The sequence below is a fragment of the Amphibalanus amphitrite genome, unplaced genomic scaffold (genome assembly GCF_019059575.1).
Source record: "Amphibalanus amphitrite isolate SeventyFive unplaced genomic scaffold, NRLGWU_Aamphi_draft 000893F_arrow, whole genome shotgun sequence".
NCBI lineage: Eukaryota > Metazoa > Arthropoda > Thecostraca > Balanomorpha > Balanidae > Amphibalanus > Amphibalanus amphitrite.
Window position 1 is genome coordinate 275,800 of NW_024882387.1, and position 15,836 is coordinate 291,635.

Below are 15,836 nucleotides of genomic sequence, written 5' to 3' on the forward strand. Positions count from 1 at the left end.
TCTGGGCGGCAGTTCGGGTCACTGTGAGCTGAGAGTGAGACCGTGCTGGGCGGCGGGAGGCGGCCGGCCGCCGGGCTTCCGCCGTCCTCGGCCAGTCTCAGTGTCACGACGCGAGGCACGTGCCGCCACGACGGCGGCACGGGCACGACGAGCGCCGGCCGGCCGCAGCCACGCTCCGAGCGTAGGACGGCACCTCCTAACGAGCGGCACCGCGCCGCGCCGGAGCCGCGCCGGAGCCGCGCCGCTCCCACGCCGCCGTGGGAACGCCGCCGACGGGGGCGGCGCGGCGGCGCGCGCATGCGCCCTGGGGCCCGTCGGCGGCCGCCCGAGCGGCGGTCGGTCGTGTGTCAGACGCAGGGCGGCTTCCGTCGACGGCGGACACGACACGTGACCTCCCGGCGACGTCGGCGGCGACGACACGTGACCGTCAGCCATGATCAGTATGAAGCGCTCGGTGAGCGACAGCGACTGCGAGGACGCCTTCACCGACGACTGCCGAGAGTGAGTGCCTCCGCCGAGCCGCCGGACAGGACCGCACGGCTCGCTGCCGCTGGTCTGTCCTCTGCCGGTCTCTAGTTTGGCCACATGTGTTTGGAACAGATCTGGCCGGGTGCTCTCGGTAGAGAAGCCTGTTATTGGTCACTGATACATCCCTTTTGCTCTCATGGATGATTTCAGCCATCTCTAGCTTAGAGTATTAGGAATAAATTGGTTGATTGATTCATGCCCTCTTCTGGTAGTTGCCGCATCAATCTAGCCGTGCGGATTATATGGACTGCTGCCGTTATTGTGCCGCACCGGGCTGTGTACCGTACCGTGTTTTGTCTGCAGCCAGTTATACTATGTCCATGTCGTCTGACCTGCCCTTCCTCTGCCGCAGTGAGCAGTCGGGTGAGTTTGGCACCCACCGCAAGAGGCGGCGCGGGGTGATCGAGAAGAAGCGGCGCGACCGGATCAACAACTCGCTGGCCGAGCTGCGCCGCCTGGTGCCCACCGCGTTCGAGAAGCAGGGCTCGGCCAAACTGGAGAAGGCAGAGATACTCCAGATGACCGTCGATCACCTGAAGGTGCTGCACGCCAAAGGTACGTCAACTTAGTCCGCAGGCGCATGGCCTCGGGATACATATGATCACGGGCATTGGCTTTGTGCATCTCATACCCTTGATGCTGCTACTAGCTTCGCCACGTCAATAACTTTCTGAACGCATTATGTCAGTTTTGCGTTGTGGGTACTCGCGAATATGATTCTGTTGTCACGCCGATATTCTTTGACTGCAACTAAACCGTTTTACGTGTAGATGTCTAGACATCTGAACAGAACGCCGTGGCATTCCTACTCTCCCCTCAGCCGTGATGACTTCCAGTGAGCTGACTGATATCCTTTCTCCCCCCGTGAGAACCTGTTTCCTCCCCACTCTCCCCATTGTGAGGACCTGCCCCTCCTCCATATTGTGAGGACCTGTCCCCCGGCTGGCCGCTCGGCCCGGTGTGCCCGGGGAACTGGGACGGTCCGTGGGCGGCCATCTGTCCGGCCTTCCGGCGCCCCCGGCCATACATCCGCCCCACACACACCGGCGCTGGTGGCGTCCAGTGGCTCCCGGTGGTCAGGTGCGGGCTACCCCCGACCCTCTCCGCTCCCTATTAGTCCAGGTATTCAAGGATTATCCGATAGGCGGGACGGAGTACTGTCGGTTAACACATCACTTGTGTCACATTAAACTGATTAGTTAATAGTTTGGTGAGAACTAAGAAGTGTTCTGTGCTTTGAAAGGTGCTGAAAAATAGTTTTGAGTCAAAGGTATAGGGTTGTTAATTGTTATTTTTGGCATACCTATTTGGATTTCGATTAACGATACCGTTACCCAAAAATTATTTTATCTCCATAGTCCATCGTTCCTTTAATAAAGGAAACATTTTTTCTCGATTTTTATAGCATAAGTGATCAATATTATTTGCCCATTGCAATTACCTATTCATTCGACTCCTCCTCGCGGCTCCATCGTTACTAAACGGTGCGTACGTCCCTATGCCCCGCTGGCGGCTGGGTCGGTCGGGTCACAGGACGGCGCACCGCCGCGGCCCTTTGTGCGCCCGCCGGCGGCCGTTCCCACGTGCGCTGCGCCGGCAGCTATCAGGCTCGGAGCGGGCAGGTGCCGCCGCCGCCGCCGGCCCGGCGCTATGAATGGAGCCGCCGGGACAGGCCGGGACCGCTCGACGCTGACCCGCTGTCAGTGACGCGTGGGGTGAGCCCAAACGGTGGGAGTCACGGCGCTGAGCTCACGGGCTGAGACTAAACTGACGGCGCGCGGTCGCAGAGTCGTCTCGTTTGCGGTGGACGGCTGACCACTAACTGTCCGCCTGCCGTCCGTCCCGTGCCGTCCGTCCCGTGTCGGGCGCCCCCCATCCGTCCCGTGTCGGCCGGGTGTCCGTCCCGTGTCGGCCGGGTGTCCGTCCCGTGTCGAGCGGCTATCCGTCCCGTGTCGGACGGGTGATTGTCCGTCCCGTGTCGGCCGGGTGTCCGTCCCGTGTCGGCCTGCCGTCCGTCCCGTGTCGGACGGGTGTCCGTCCCGTGTCGGGTGATTGTCCGTCCTGTGTCGGCCGCGTGTCCGTCCCGTGTCGGCCTGCCGTCCGTCCCGTGTCGAGCAGCCGTCCGTTCCGTGTCGAGCGGCTATCCGTCCCGTGTCGGCCGGCTGTCCGTTCCGTGTCGGGCGGCTATCCGTCCCGTGTCGAGCGGCCATCCGTCCCGTGTCGAGCGGGTGTCCGTCCCGTGTCGGGCGGGCTTCCGTTCCGTGTCGGGCGGCTGTCCGTTCCGTGTCGGGCGGCTGTCCGTCCCGTGTCGAGCGGGTGTCCGTTCCGTGTTGGGCGAGTGACGACAGCACGGGACGGATGATGGGGTGTCGCGTCATCCGGTGAAGAGGTACATACATACGATGGTCCATCGGCCACTCTCGGCGATAGGATGGGCGGGCGGACAGTTGGTGTTACTGTGTTGTGCGCCGCTCGGGTCACTGAGATCCAAAGCTTTCCGAGCGACTTTGTTCTACGGAAAGTCGCTTGTTGAAACGGCCAGCTGGGCTAAACTTTGTCTGAATATCCGTGTGCATTCATCCAGCCCCGACTTGGATCCAGCGCAGTCGCGGTGTCCTCTCGCTGGCCATCTGACCGGCTATAGAAGTCCGGTGCCTCTGTCCTCTCTCCACCGGGGCTGCATTCCCCACCTCGGCGCGCTCTATCCGCCGGCGCGCCTCCCACCTGGCCCGGCGCCGGAAGCGGGTGCCCACCACGCGCCGGGCGCGGCCCAGCTTCCGGTGCGTGCGCCGCTTCCCACAGCTCGGCGCTAATGGGGGTCGGAGGTGAGCCGCCGCGGCGCGACCGCTCCCACGACCGAGACGAGACGGTGTGCCGGCGGCTTTACCGACCGCTGGATCCACCGTTGTTCTATATACCCTGGGATCCACCGACCTCTCCGCCGCTGGAGGAGCAGTTTCCACCGAATATATAATCCTATGGGCTCCGACATCCACACTGATCGATATATGAACCTCTGCAGCCCCACTGCCCGATACAGAAATATCTCAGCCCGGCCCTACCGACCGTCTCCCCGACCACCGTCACTGATGAGCCTCTCTCTGCTTTCCAGGACTGGACGCGCTGGCGTACGACCCAAACAAGTTCGCCGTCGACTACCACAGTATCGGTTTTCGGGAGTGCGCCGCCGAGGTGGCTCGCTACCTGGTCACCGTCGAGGGCATGGACATCCAGGACCCGCTGCGACTGCGGCTCATGTCGCACCTGCAGTGCTACTCGGCGCAGCGCGAGCTGGCCAACAAGCAGCACAGCAGCGGCTGGGGCTTCCAGCCGTACCCGGCGGCGGCTGCGGCTGGCGGCGTGCCGACGCCTGTGGAGGCGCAGAGCTACCACGGCGCGCTGAGCGGCCACTGCGCGGCGCCCGAGCCGAGCGCGGCGCCCGGCTCCATGGCGCGCTACGCCGCTGCCATGCCGGCCACCATGGGCAGCGTGATGGCCGCCCAGTACCCGGCCAACAGCGGCTTCGGCGCCGTCACCGGCCAGACGGTGAGCTCGTACGGCCTGGCCGGCCAGCCGACGGCTCAGCACACAGCCAGCAGCAGCAGCGCGGCCGGCTCGCCGCGCCCCTACCGGCCCTGGGGCACCGAGCTGGCCTACTGACCGGCGCCCGCCGCCGGCGGCAGCACACGGGGCGCGGACGGACGGAGCGGTCCACTAGTCATTTTGTGATATACGGAGACGGTTGAAGGGATGGTTTCTGGTCATTGTGTATAGAACGATAAGGTATGGGTCAAGTTGGTATGATGTGCTTACGACTTCAACGCAAGTCTTTCTTGTTCACTTTCCAGTAGGTAATGCCTACTCTATTCTGTCAGTGATTTGAATGCTCGGAAACATCCTCAGGTAGAGTAAGTTACCGGATGTCTGGCTAGCATGATGTTCTTTTTTCTACCGAGAAATCAATTAGCTTTCATTTTATACGTTATCTGCAATGGTTTATATCCGCCATAAAGGCGGTCAAACCCTTGTTTTCAATTCATGCTCGATTGAAACTCTGAGGCTCAATGTTTTGCATTCCATTTCTAGTCGACATGTGTATGTATAAAACGTGCTATAATGCGTGCTATTTTTACATAGTGTGTGATTTTGTGTAATACAAACATATTTAAAACAATATTCCTTTTTATATACATATCTTATGAAGATAAACCTGCCAAGGAAGGGGTGATTATCTTGCCTCGTGATACGCATTGAGTACCCTCGTATATTGCGGTTATAATACTGCGGCATTTTCCGGCCTCCCGACCGTCACAGCTGCGTGCTACGAGCGGTGCTCGCTGTGAGTGGGTGCTGAGCCTCTCAGAGGCCCCTCACACCGGTATGGGGTCATGGTCCTGATCGGCTCCTTCAGAGGTCGATGTAAGTAGGTACTTCGAATTGCTTTATTAATAATAGGTGCACCGTTTAGCTGTCACTTCAACGGGCAGTTGGCCGGTTAGTTCATGGCTACACCATGGAATAGCGGCTATTGAACGACGCATGCCACAAAAGGGCACACGGGGTGACGGATCTGAGAGAAACGTCTGTAAGTTATTCCGTCAAGTTAAACCCGCGATTGACTGAACCTTCAGCATCAGTATGCATAACTATAGTTCTCCTGTTCTACTTGGCAGCCTGAGCCGCAGCCTGTCTTTCTCGAGCACCCAAATACGGTTGCTCGCATCTACAGCATATCCTAGCATATGCATATGTGCTACCGTTTGACCACTACCACACGCTATCTATGTGTGAATGTGTCCATCGTCAGTGACAGCTGGTCAGTGGCGCTCACCGCCGCTTATCGGCGGCTAACAGGTGTTGGCTCGATTGTCGCCAACGCGCCATCTTCCGCCCGAGCGAGCCGGCCAATTCATTGCAATCAGTCGGTCCATTCACACTGGATAGAGCCGAACGACATGTAACGGCCGCCGCCTGCCGGGGCCGGGCTATCGACTCATAAACTCGTCACGGCCGGCCATTGTGGGGACAGGGACCACGCCACTGACCGGGGACCACTCCCCACTGACCGGGGACCACTCCCCGCTGACCACTGGGGACCAGGACCACTCAGTTCGCTACAGTCCGCCTCCTGTGCGAGCCACAAACGGGCAGCTACCAATAGAGAGCACAGAACACGCACCCTGTAAAGGAAAATTAGCAAAGCAAACGAGGCCTTGGGAACATATGTGACCGTAGCTGATTTCGCGTTAGCCACCACTCGGCTGGGCCCGGGGGGGGGGGGAGGTATGCCATGCCACTGCCAACGCGTGCCAGCGGCCCTGCTGATAAGAGCGAAAATCAATGTGTACCTGCCTGCATGCGGAGCACATCCTTAGCGATACGATGGCTCCTTGGAGAAGCCTGGACAAACCTCTGCCGGCAGAGGGGTCAGGTCCCTCGCAGCCCGGCGCGGCACGGCTGACGGCGGGGTCTCAGTGAGTGGCCTGACCGGCAACAGGATGAAAATAGCCACCTGGCACGACCCAGCGATGGGGTGACCGAAGGGTGATCAGGTGGAGTGAGGGAGCATTCAGCATACCTGGGGACACCGCGGTACCGGGCAGACGGTAACAGCACTAAACTCGTTAAAAAAGAGCAACAAGCCCATGTTGTATACAGTATATGAGGCCTAAGGAAGCAAGTGTAGACGGGCGGACGGACCGTCTCCACTTCTCCAGCTCCTCCAAATATTGCTAGGTAGGTAATATGTTGCTCCAACAGTTCTCTACATAGGTACCGTGGCTCCAACCAACGAGCGTTGGCACGCTGGAAGTTTTATTGCCTTCGCATTCCACAAAGCAGAGTGTTGTTCTTAGTTATGTACCTAAGTCAATGCAGATGCAAAATTAGTAAAATTATCTTGGATTCCCTTCATAAGGCTAGAGTAATCTTGTCATTTGGTAGCATTGAAAAGGAGTTGCTGTAAAGCATGCGAACTCAATTCAATGCCAGTTTGTGAAGTGACTTTTAGGAATCCTTGGAATAAAGCAGAAGGGAGGGAAGAGATTTGTGTGCCGCGTGTGCCGCGCGGTTCATCTTGGTTTGAAATTGAAATGATTATTGCTACATATCAGTATTTGTACTGCACTTTTGTGTTATTTTCCTTTTCAACAAGACATTTTCTTTTGATCCATGCACATCAGTATGCACAGATTGAGATTGCTCGAGTTTTTGTTCTGGTTTCGGTGAAAATTACCTTTGTTCTTTAGATAATCATGATTATTAAATAATTAGATAAAAATGATAAGATAAATGAGATAATACAATAGCCTTTTATTTTCTTGAAGTCACTATTTTTACAATTAGGTACTGTTGCGGATATCAACTTTGTTTGGACGTATTTTAAATTTCTTGCTAAGAATTGTAAAATTGAAATGTAAACTGCATTTTTTCCATTTATTCTGTAGCGCACACGTGTGGACCCTTGTGCCTAGCTGGGAGGGCCCGGGCGCAGCAAATCCGCCTCCGCCCTAGCGGTGACCACTGACCTTGGCCTCCGCGGTCTGTTGCGACTCCAAAGCCGAGCCAGCATCAAGTTTGGAGAGCCCAGGCCCTCCCAGCTTGGTACAAAGTTCCACCTATAAGCGCACATATGAATACTCAAAGTCAAATCAGCATGACCTGAGCAAGTGTGTTTCTGACCAAAAGTCGGTCGGAGAGGCCATCATAACCAAGCGTTTTCATTGTAGTTAATTCAATCTGATTAGTGTCATGCCATTTGATGGGAAATGTGACCCAAAAGTATTTTTCATTTTTTTGTTACCCACAATTTTTTTTGTGACAGACATCTAGTTACTTACATAGCATTGAGAGAAATAGTACCTATATCAATGACCATATGGCTTTCACTATATGAGTGGCATCAGCCCTGAAAGCCAATCAAGCCCCAGCTGAGCGTGAGCCAACATTACTGTGATTGCAATTCAAATTGGTATTTTGTGTGAGCTTAAGGATCTGGAATGGATAGGTCTAAGCTATTTTAAATCACCTATGGTTGCATTCTGATTTTTTTGGTACAGTAATGATTACTAACCAAACCTAACTTTGATGGAATGTTTAATTTTCAATACAGTCGGTAATGTCTTATGTGCCTTTGATGCCTTTATTTACAATTTGTTTCAGACCATTCTGAAAACTCAGGGCTTTTTGTCTTGAGTTGAGGAAGAGATGTGAAATTGAAGTAAGGATTACTTCTGATCCAAATCCTTTGTGCCACTAAATGAACTTGGTTAGTGTGTGACTTTTCAAAGCAGCAGTTCTTGGTCCTTGTTAACATTGAACTAGTTTTGCATCATAGAGTGCTGAAGGTATATGAGAATATTACAGACCAGGCATAATAAATATTGGCTGTATTTGAAGATATTCTGTGTCATCATGTACAGAAGATGGCCACAGCAATGGATGGTTTCTCAGGTAAACTTTGGACTATCAGGAAGTTCAAGTGCATTTGGACACTGTTAAATATATGGATTTGCAATCTATTTCTTGTGTGTTGTGATGAACTTTGAATATATTCATTTTTTTTTAGTCTCTTATGAAAGGTAATTGAAGGCCCCTATATAATTCAAATTATTGGTGGATTCAGATTTACATGAAAACTGTTTTTGTGCATTGTTGATGTCTGCTTTACTAGTCATTGTTGCAGGGTTTGTCATTTGTAGCTGTGTCACCACCTATCATTGTTTGTCTGTGATTGGTGATTGTGTTGTGTGTGGTGTTCTCAGGGCATGGGTCTGGCCACCACGAGTGGTGCTGTGACTGAGTGGTGATTGTGTTTGGTGTTCTCAGAGTATGGGTCTGGCCTCTCCACCGCCTGTGGTGCCCTACCTGCGGCCGGGCTCGGCGTTCTGCCGACCGCTGCCGCCGCCCGTCAGCGAGATGGAAATGATGAACTACCTGTGGCAGAGCGTGCTCCGGTAGGTGGCGCGCCGGGCGGGGCGCGGCTCGGGGAGGGGTAGAGAGTCCTAGACACGGCACAGAGTGCAGGGTGCAGTGACATGACTGCTCTCTAAGACAGTGAGCACACACAGCACACTGGGAGCCACTGAACAATGCGAGAGTCACGCACTGAAGTCTGTTGCGTCCGTGTCTGATTGTTCCGTCCGCCCACAGTCCCCGGCCGGGCCGTCGGCCGCCGCCTCCCGCCGCCGCCGGCCGCTGGGAGCAGCCGGAGGACTCTGCAGAGTCGGACGCCGGCTCGCGCGCCAGCTCCCCGCCCGGCGGCCGCCGCCAGGGCACCAAGCGCGGCTGCTCGGAACCGCCCAGCCCGCCAGCCGACCAGCGCAGCAAACGCGGCCGGCGCGCGCCCGACGGCGCGTCGCCAGAGGACACTGTGAGTGCGCCGCGGCGGCTCGGGGGTGATGTTCTGAGGCGCACTGGCAGCCGTGCTATGGCGTACGCCACTGAGACCAGTGCCGTTCGGCTGTGGTGTATGCACGTCAGGCCATGGTTAGGATGATGGTAGCATCTACAGTGTTCGAACTGACTTCACTGCTGCGGGTGGGAGGACGCTGAGCTGCCGAGTGTCGGCGACAATCTAATGACCTGCTCGCTATGTAATTATGGTGATGCTCGTGACCGCATTTTTGTTGACTATCTTTTGCAGGTATCGGAACAAATCAAGAAGATTTTCGAATCTTGTCGCCAGGGTGATGCGGTTTACAAGAACAAGCTGATTTTGAGAGATAAAGTGCGGAAGGTATTGAGGGTAAGTAATTAAATACGCATTTTTATATAGCTTGTGTTATGAGATGTATGCGATGTAATTGTGCAGGTCTGCTGTGCCTTCCCGCTTAGGTACTTCTAATTTCACCTAATGTAGCTTTCTTGTTCAGTGTCCACTTGTATGCGCCTTTTCGAATTATGCTGCCTTTTCTGGCCTTACATACTGTTTTCTGACCCGGTCCTGGTCTGCCCCCCGGTCCGCAGGATCTGTACAACCGCTGCGAGCTGCACATCGTCGGCTCGTCGTGCACCGGTTTCGCGTGCGATACCAGTGACGTGGACATCTGTCTGTTTCTGACGGAGGCGCGCATCGACCAGCAGCACGAGGCGACGCGCATCCTTGGACAGGTGGAGCGCCTGCTGGCTAAAGGTACGTGGCAGGGGGCGCCCTGACGCTAGTCTGCATCACCGTTTGTACATTGAATCAGCTGATGTTGGATTGGCGCTGAGCGGATGAGATGCTGGCTAGTGCGTCAATAGTCATTGTTGATGAACTCGGACGTATAAACTTGTTTTGGTCCTAGACAGACAGCTGACGTGGAGCTTTCGTGCGCGGATGACTAATGAATGAGCTATGCGACGGACGACTAAAGGACACTGTGGCCGCCTGTGACTCCGCATTCCGTGGTATAGTTTATCTCTGTGAAGTTAGTTACGCCGATGCTGCCTGTGTCTGATTTACTTTTCGGCGCGCCACCTGTCGATCCCGTCCGCTGTTACTGGCGCCACCGCGTCACTGGCTCGTCACTCCCCAGCTCCCTTTGTGTGACCGTGCCGTGCCATCCTATGTGACTGCCACTACGACCAACCGTTCGACGCCCTAGCGTCCTGTATGTGACGGACCGGTGCCGTGACGACCAGGGTAACCCTCCGTGTGACGCCCAGCTCCCAGTCAAGTGTGTGACGGTTCCTCTGCTCTATCCGACAGACCCCGACTACCGTATGGAGCTGATCCGTGCCAAGGTGCCCATCCTGCGGTTCCTCTCTGTCTCCACGGGCATCCAGGTGGATCTCAACTGCAACAACCTGGTGGGCATCCGCAACACCCACCTGCTGCAGTGCTACTCCAGGGGTGAGAATATACAGCTACAGTGCTACTCCAGAGGTGAGATGTCTGCTGCAGTGCTACTCCAGAGGTGAGATATGTACCACCTGCTGCAGGGGTGCTCCAGAGGTGATAATATATAGCACCTGGTGCAGTGCTACTCCAGAGGTGAAATATATAGCACCTGCTACAGTGTTACTCCAGAGGTGAGTGAGATGTCGGCTGCAGTGCTATTCCAGAGGTGAGAATATACAGCTACAGGGCTACTCCAGGGGTAAGGTACATACCAGCAGCTGCTGCAGGGCTACACCAGGGGTGAGTGGGATGTCTGTTTTAGACTTGTAGAGCTTCTCTGAAGGTGATGTGTCTGTTACACTGGTACTCCCAGAGTTCAGTCACGTTCTACGGTGCTACTGAAAGAGCTGAGGGAGCATGTACTCACTACTAGTGCTACTGGGTTCAATATTCATCTGCTTTATCATGGTTTGGAGTGAGATAATTGCAATGTGTTTATGTAATCGGGTGGCGTATTGCGCTGAAACGAGGGATAATACCTAATCAGAGGGAAGGTGTCCTGTTTGAACTGAGCTCATACTCTGCAATCAGGGTCTGTGTGCCTGACCTGGACTGGTCCACCCCCACTTCTCTCGCAGTGGACGAGCGCGTCTGTCCGCTGATCGTCATAGTGAAGCTGTGGGCGCAGTCGCACGACATCAATGACGCGTGCCGGTCCACGCTGAGCTCCTACTCGCTGGTCCTGATGGTCATCCACTTCCTGCAGTGTGAGTAATACACGTCACAGTTCAAACTTCGGGCGCCCAAAAACCCCAATTCATCATCATCACAGCTCAAACTCAGTGCAGCTTGAGGGCTACTGGCTGCTACTCAGGATGACACGCTGATTCCGTGGTAAGCCTGCGTATGCTGGTATTGGTGGAGGATTGAAGGGTTTTCATTTCCCTTCTCACTTACTGCCGTGTCAGTTGATTTGAAGATGTCGTGATTGATGGTTTAACAACTTCTGGTGGTCTTTCATTCACCGACATGACGTGCACCCGGATGAGACTCCACGAAACCCAATGGCCGGTGTAATAACTACTGTTTCCCCTCCCGTCCGCCAGGCGGTGTGTATCCGTCGGTTCTGCCGAACCTGCAGCGGATGTGCCGGGCCAAGTTCCGGCCGGGTCAGCCGATCCGGGCCATTCCGAAGGACGACTACGTCACAAACTTTGTGTCGCAGAACTCTGACAGCCTGGGCAGTCTGTTCCTCGGCTTCCTGCGCTACTACGCCTACGAGTTCAAGTAGGTGTGCGCGGCGCGGCGCCGCAGTGCTGATCTTCCCAAGGTCGGTGTACACTGTACAGACGTGTGCCGGTGTGGTGACGTTGTGCTGGGCAGTTTCAATCAGACGAGTTTGCGACAGGTTTGCTGAGTAGTGGTCTGCCAATAACATGTTTTTATCGTCCAGGTAGGGCCAGTTTCGTGCTGACGTTCTAGTTGCCTCCGTGTAGGTCAATATTTTTGCTCTCTGTGTGGGTCAGTTTGTGCTGACTTGTCTGCTCTCTGGGCAGTAGCGGCGGAAGACCTTCAATTAAGGGGAGGGGGGGGCACTGCCGACTTTTGGTCCCATTCTTTCCATTCGACGCCCATAGGGCTAATGCTAAAATGCCAAAATCAAAGGGGGGCACGGTGCCCCGGTGCCCTCCCCGTTCCGCCGCCTATGTCTCTGGGGTTGCCAGTGTGTACGGACGTGTTAACCCGCCCCTCTCGGCCAGCTTCCACTCCCAGGTAGCGTCTGTTCGCACGGGCTCGTGCCTGCTCAAATATCAGTGCCGGGCGGTGGCCACCTACAACAACGCGCCCGGAATGTGGAAATACGTCTGCGTGGAAGGTGAGTGGATTTAGGTGCGGAGAGGGGGTGGATAAGGCTTTGTTTTCTTAAATATGCCCTGGTGTGACCGATTGGCAGTCAGTTTCACTCGAGGTGGAAGGTGTAAGTCGTTACATACTTTGTTGAACGTCTGAAGTGCTTGGGTGTACCATCCCTGATGTGTTGGGTGATCATTCTGCACCATGCTAGGTCAGCTGACCGACAGTCCCCTCCCCGCCCCCAGAGCCATTTGATCTGACCAACACGGCGCGCGCCGTCCACAAAGCCGAGGCGTTCGACCGAATAGTGCGCGCGTTCGTGGACAGTCACCGGGCGCTGTCGGACGGCGGCCGGCTCGGCGCGGCGTTCGGGCCGTGCGGACGGCCGCTGTTTGACGACCCCGAGTAGTCGCTGCGCCGAGAGCCGAGAGCCGACAAATTCCGCGTGGGGCCGCCGCCGAGGCCGGGCCCGGCCGCCATCATGTCCACTGTGATTCCTGTGTACCTGCGCCCCGCCAGTGGAACGGGCCGCCCGTCCGCCCCGGCAGCCCGGTCCGCCGTGACCAAAGACAAAATAGCTATCGAGTTGGTGGGACCACAAATACAGGCCTGCCGCAGCCTGAGCGCTGCCGGCTCGCCGACTAGTTCGTCAGAGTTTTATTGTCCATTATAGTCAAATAAATAAGTTTATGCAGAAACTGATTCGTGGCTTTGATGGGAGCTGATTACGCCGTATGGTGTGCTGTGGCATGGTTTGATTTCGGGTGGTCTGTTTTGTCGCTTGACTTTTTCATACAGCTGACTATCTTCATAACAAACCGGATGGGAGAAAGTCAGGAAATACGGGGCCGAAAATGATACGAGTCCTGTTTGTAGACGGTGACTCCTGATACGTCGAATGGCAGCCTTTACGGCTTTTCCTTATCCCAGTTCACTTGGCGGTGGGACGGGACGGGACGGGATAGGGAGGCAGAGAGCGGCAGGCGGCGGGCACCTGGGCGACTGGCGCCGCTGCGGCGAGTGACGGCGCGGCGGCGGCGAGTGACGGCGCGGCGGCGGCGAGTGACGGCCCGCTGATGAGGTCCAGGCGCCGCCGCCGCCGCCGCCGCCGCCGCCGCCGCCGCCGGCGCTCCGTCTGAGGAAATCAGTGTGACGGACCACATCTGCGCCCGGAGGAGGGACGTGCTGAGAGCGGGTCTGAATCGGCGCACGGCCGGCCCGACTCTGAATGAAAACCCGTGTCAGCCTGCGGGCGGCTGTCGGGGCGACTCGGCTCGAGTGGACTCGGCTCAGTGCTGACGCCCCTCACATCAGCAGCCGTCAGAGCCGTGAAGGACGGAACGGCTCCGCAGTGTTACAGATCTCGCCGCTACATAGACAGCGAGCGACCTGACATACCGAAAGGGAAGGTGATCACGGTATCCGGACGTCCCATTTGACACAGCGGAAACTGCATTGAGATCTCATGCTCAGGCGGCTGAATCGGCTGAATCCACCATGTAAAGGTAAATTCGGGCGTCAGTGTCAAACTTCATGCGAAAAAGAAAGAAAAAGAAAGCAGCCATCGCCGACAATTGCCACTCTGCATCTATTGACGGCGGAGGAGACCCGTGCCGTCATAACAAATCAACGGTGCATGGTTGGTAAATGTGCGTGCGACCTCCTCAAGTAAGATATTCGTGGAAAACGCGAGCGTGCTGCTCTCCTGGCTAGATCAACCCAATGGTAAACGATTCGAAGGTCTAAGGTCAACTGGTGACCTCAAAGGTCACGTCAAAGACCAACATATCGGATGCTGTATGTTTACCAATAACATCCGAAGAAATATGGTGGACGAGTAAAATAAGGCTAGTGTACCAAAGCCGAGGTTGATTTCGGGTGACTTCAAAGTTAAACAAACCACCCAACTTGGACGTCTTTTGCTCATGGTGTGTTGCATTATAGGTATGCAATGTGTCCAGAAAAAAGATGCTACGGAAATTAACCCTCGCCGGACCTATTGGTTTTCTACATACGCGCCGGCCGAGGGGGGGGGGGCGGGTACGACCCCCCCCTCGCCGTTTCGCCCCTGGTGGAGCTAGCGCGTCGCGGAAAAAAACGAGCGTGTGCGCCGTTACGAGACGCAGAGATTGGTACCCGATTTTAAGGTCCTAGGTCAACCGGTGACCTCTGAGGTCAGGTCAAGTGCCCCAAGGTACCGTTCAGTTTTTGGTGAATAACTTCGCAAAAAACGGCCGCAGAGCGCCGATTTTGGCAGCATCGTGTTCGCCTCGCCCAGGCGCTTCGAATGATATACTTTTTGTCCGGGTCAGGTCAACTTGGGGTGTTGACCTCAGGTCAAGGTCAGGTCAGCACCCCCAGGTCACGAAGTTGGTCGAAAGAGGTCAGGTCGCATATCATTCGATTCGCCAGGTCTTCCTGAGTCCATTGGTGGCTTTCCCGAGTCGCTAGCTCAATTTGATCAAGAGTTATTGACGAAAAACTGATATGACCTTGATGACGTCATAAATGACGTCACGCAAGGTCAACATTGCAAAAGTGACGCATCTAACCTTGCAAGGAGTGCATCAAATCACGATTCTGTGTGCTTGAGTTAGTTGGAGATCGTTCCCGGCGCCAGAATAGCAGTTTTCATTTTCCCCTTTGACTTATAGGGGAAGTTGGGGCAATGCCGGAGTTGGGGCAAAGCCGAAATTCGAGATATTTCTAAAACCGCACGACATGGATGCCACGTCTCAGTGATGCGACTGCAATTATCGCATGTTTGTTACGAGTCGTCATTTGGAATACTTCGGCTCAGGGCCTCGGCTAACATGTTAACTACTGGGGCAAATGCCCCAGTAGTCTCAAGGAATGCCCCAGTAGTGATCGGATTTTGCCCAACTTCGACAAAAGGATTATAGTTCAATATAAACGTACATTGTTTTACTCAGGAGCAGCTAAAACGAATGAAGCAATACAATTGCACTTATCAGTTACTTCACTCACATTGCAGACACAGTGCACCCTGACTTTCACACTTCACTCCTCTGCTCCCTATGAGCGGCAGGTTAGCCTGGGTTAGCCAATGTAATACATTGGAATTCTCCGCAACGGCGGTGCCTTGCTGCGAGAAATCGTTGTCAGTCAGCTGACGCCGTTTGAGTCGTTTGAGTCAAACGCATGAAGGCAAACGTGGGCAAACGTTTCGAGGACGGTGAGCGGCGGGGGAGGCAGGGGGTGCGCATTGTGCACGCCGCGTGGTTTGTAGGAGACTGGCACTGGCGTTGTGTACCGTGGCATTGTACAAGCTGACCTCGTGAGGACACCAAACTGTGAGGAGGAGATGGACATCATAAAATTTTTCCAACCACAAAAGGTATGTTAATTAAACATAGGTAAGCGTTTATCTCATTATCATAGGGAATGGAGTCACACACGTGTTTATTTCGCTCTTTTTTACTGTCGCTTGCATATGTGGCTGGTCGCGCCGGTTCCAGTGACATTACGCATATAAATATGACAATGCATGAATTTTGACGGTAGATGGTTTGTACTCTTTCTCCCTCCCTCCGCTTTTCCATGACCCCTTCTCGGTCCGCTAGTGCCGCATCGACGTCGCGTACTGCCCTGCGATTTTAACTCTTCGTCT

The 15,836-nt window shown here is 55.1% G+C and overlaps 2 protein-coding genes across 5 annotated transcripts; both read left to right on the forward strand.

The window, feature by feature from the left end:
• The first annotated feature begins 349 nt into the window (after positions 1-349).
• Positions 350-4,534, forward strand: LOC122367738 (hairy/enhancer-of-split related with YRPW motif protein-like). The gene is made up of 3 exons (XM_043341097.1): positions 350-501; positions 881-1,083; positions 3,641-4,534. Exons 1-3 carry the CDS (start codon positions 434-436, stop codon positions 4,186-4,188), a joined length of 819 nt encoding a protein of 272 aa, XP_043197032.1. The 5' UTR covers positions 350-433; the 3' UTR covers positions 4,189-4,534.
• A 1,936-nt stretch (positions 4,535-6,470) lies between these two features.
• Positions 6,471-12,907, forward strand: LOC122367730 (poly(A) RNA polymerase GLD2-like). 4 transcript variants are annotated; one of them, XM_043341084.1, is made up of 11 exons: positions 6,471-6,527; positions 7,690-7,980; positions 8,356-8,483; positions 8,680-8,899; positions 9,173-9,274; positions 9,496-9,661; positions 10,220-10,363; positions 10,990-11,118; positions 11,458-11,638; positions 12,112-12,227; positions 12,451-12,907. In XM_043341084.1, exons 2-11 carry the CDS (start codon positions 7,879-7,881, stop codon positions 12,612-12,614), a joined length of 1,452 nt encoding a protein of 483 aa, XP_043197019.1. In that variant the 5' UTR covers positions 6,471-6,527; positions 7,690-7,878; the 3' UTR covers positions 12,615-12,907. The 4 variants fall into 4 exon arrangements, with proteins under 4 accessions (XP_043197019.1, XP_043197016.1, XP_043197018.1 ...); XM_043341081.1 differs by lacking the exon at positions 6,471-6,527 and adding an exon at positions 6,545-6,607; XM_043341083.1 differs by lacking the exon at positions 6,471-6,527 and adding an exon at positions 6,572-6,640.
• The last annotated feature ends 2,929 nt before the right edge of the window (positions 12,908-15,836 follow it).

What these genes read in the sequence shown, in the direction of transcription:
- LOC122367730 (XM_043341084.1), top strand. Translation starts at nt 7,879, where the DNA reads ATGAGAATATTACAGACCAGGCATAATAAATATTGGCTGTATTTGAAG. An exon ending in GCGCGTCGCCAGAGGACACT is followed by an intron (nt 8,900 to 9,172) that starts GTGAGTGCGCCG and finishes TATCTTTTGCAG; the next exon opens with GTATCGGAACAAATCAAGAA. An exon ending in GCTGCAGTGCTACTCCAGGG is followed by an intron (nt 10,364 to 10,989) that starts GTGAGAATATAC and finishes CTTCTCTCGCAG; the next exon opens with TGGACGAGCGCGTCTGTCCG.
- LOC122367738 (XM_043341097.1), top strand. Translation starts at nt 434, where the DNA reads ATGATCAGTATGAAGCGCTCGGTGAGCGACAGCGACTGCGAGGACGCC. An exon ending in TTCACCGACGACTGCCGAGA is followed by an intron (nt 502 to 880) that starts GTGAGTGCCTCC and finishes CCTCTGCCGCAG; the next exon opens with TGAGCAGTCGGGTGAGTTTG. An exon ending in GAAGGTGCTGCACGCCAAAG is followed by an intron (nt 1,084 to 3,640) that starts GTACGTCAACTT and finishes TCTGCTTTCCAG; the next exon opens with GACTGGACGCGCTGGCGTAC.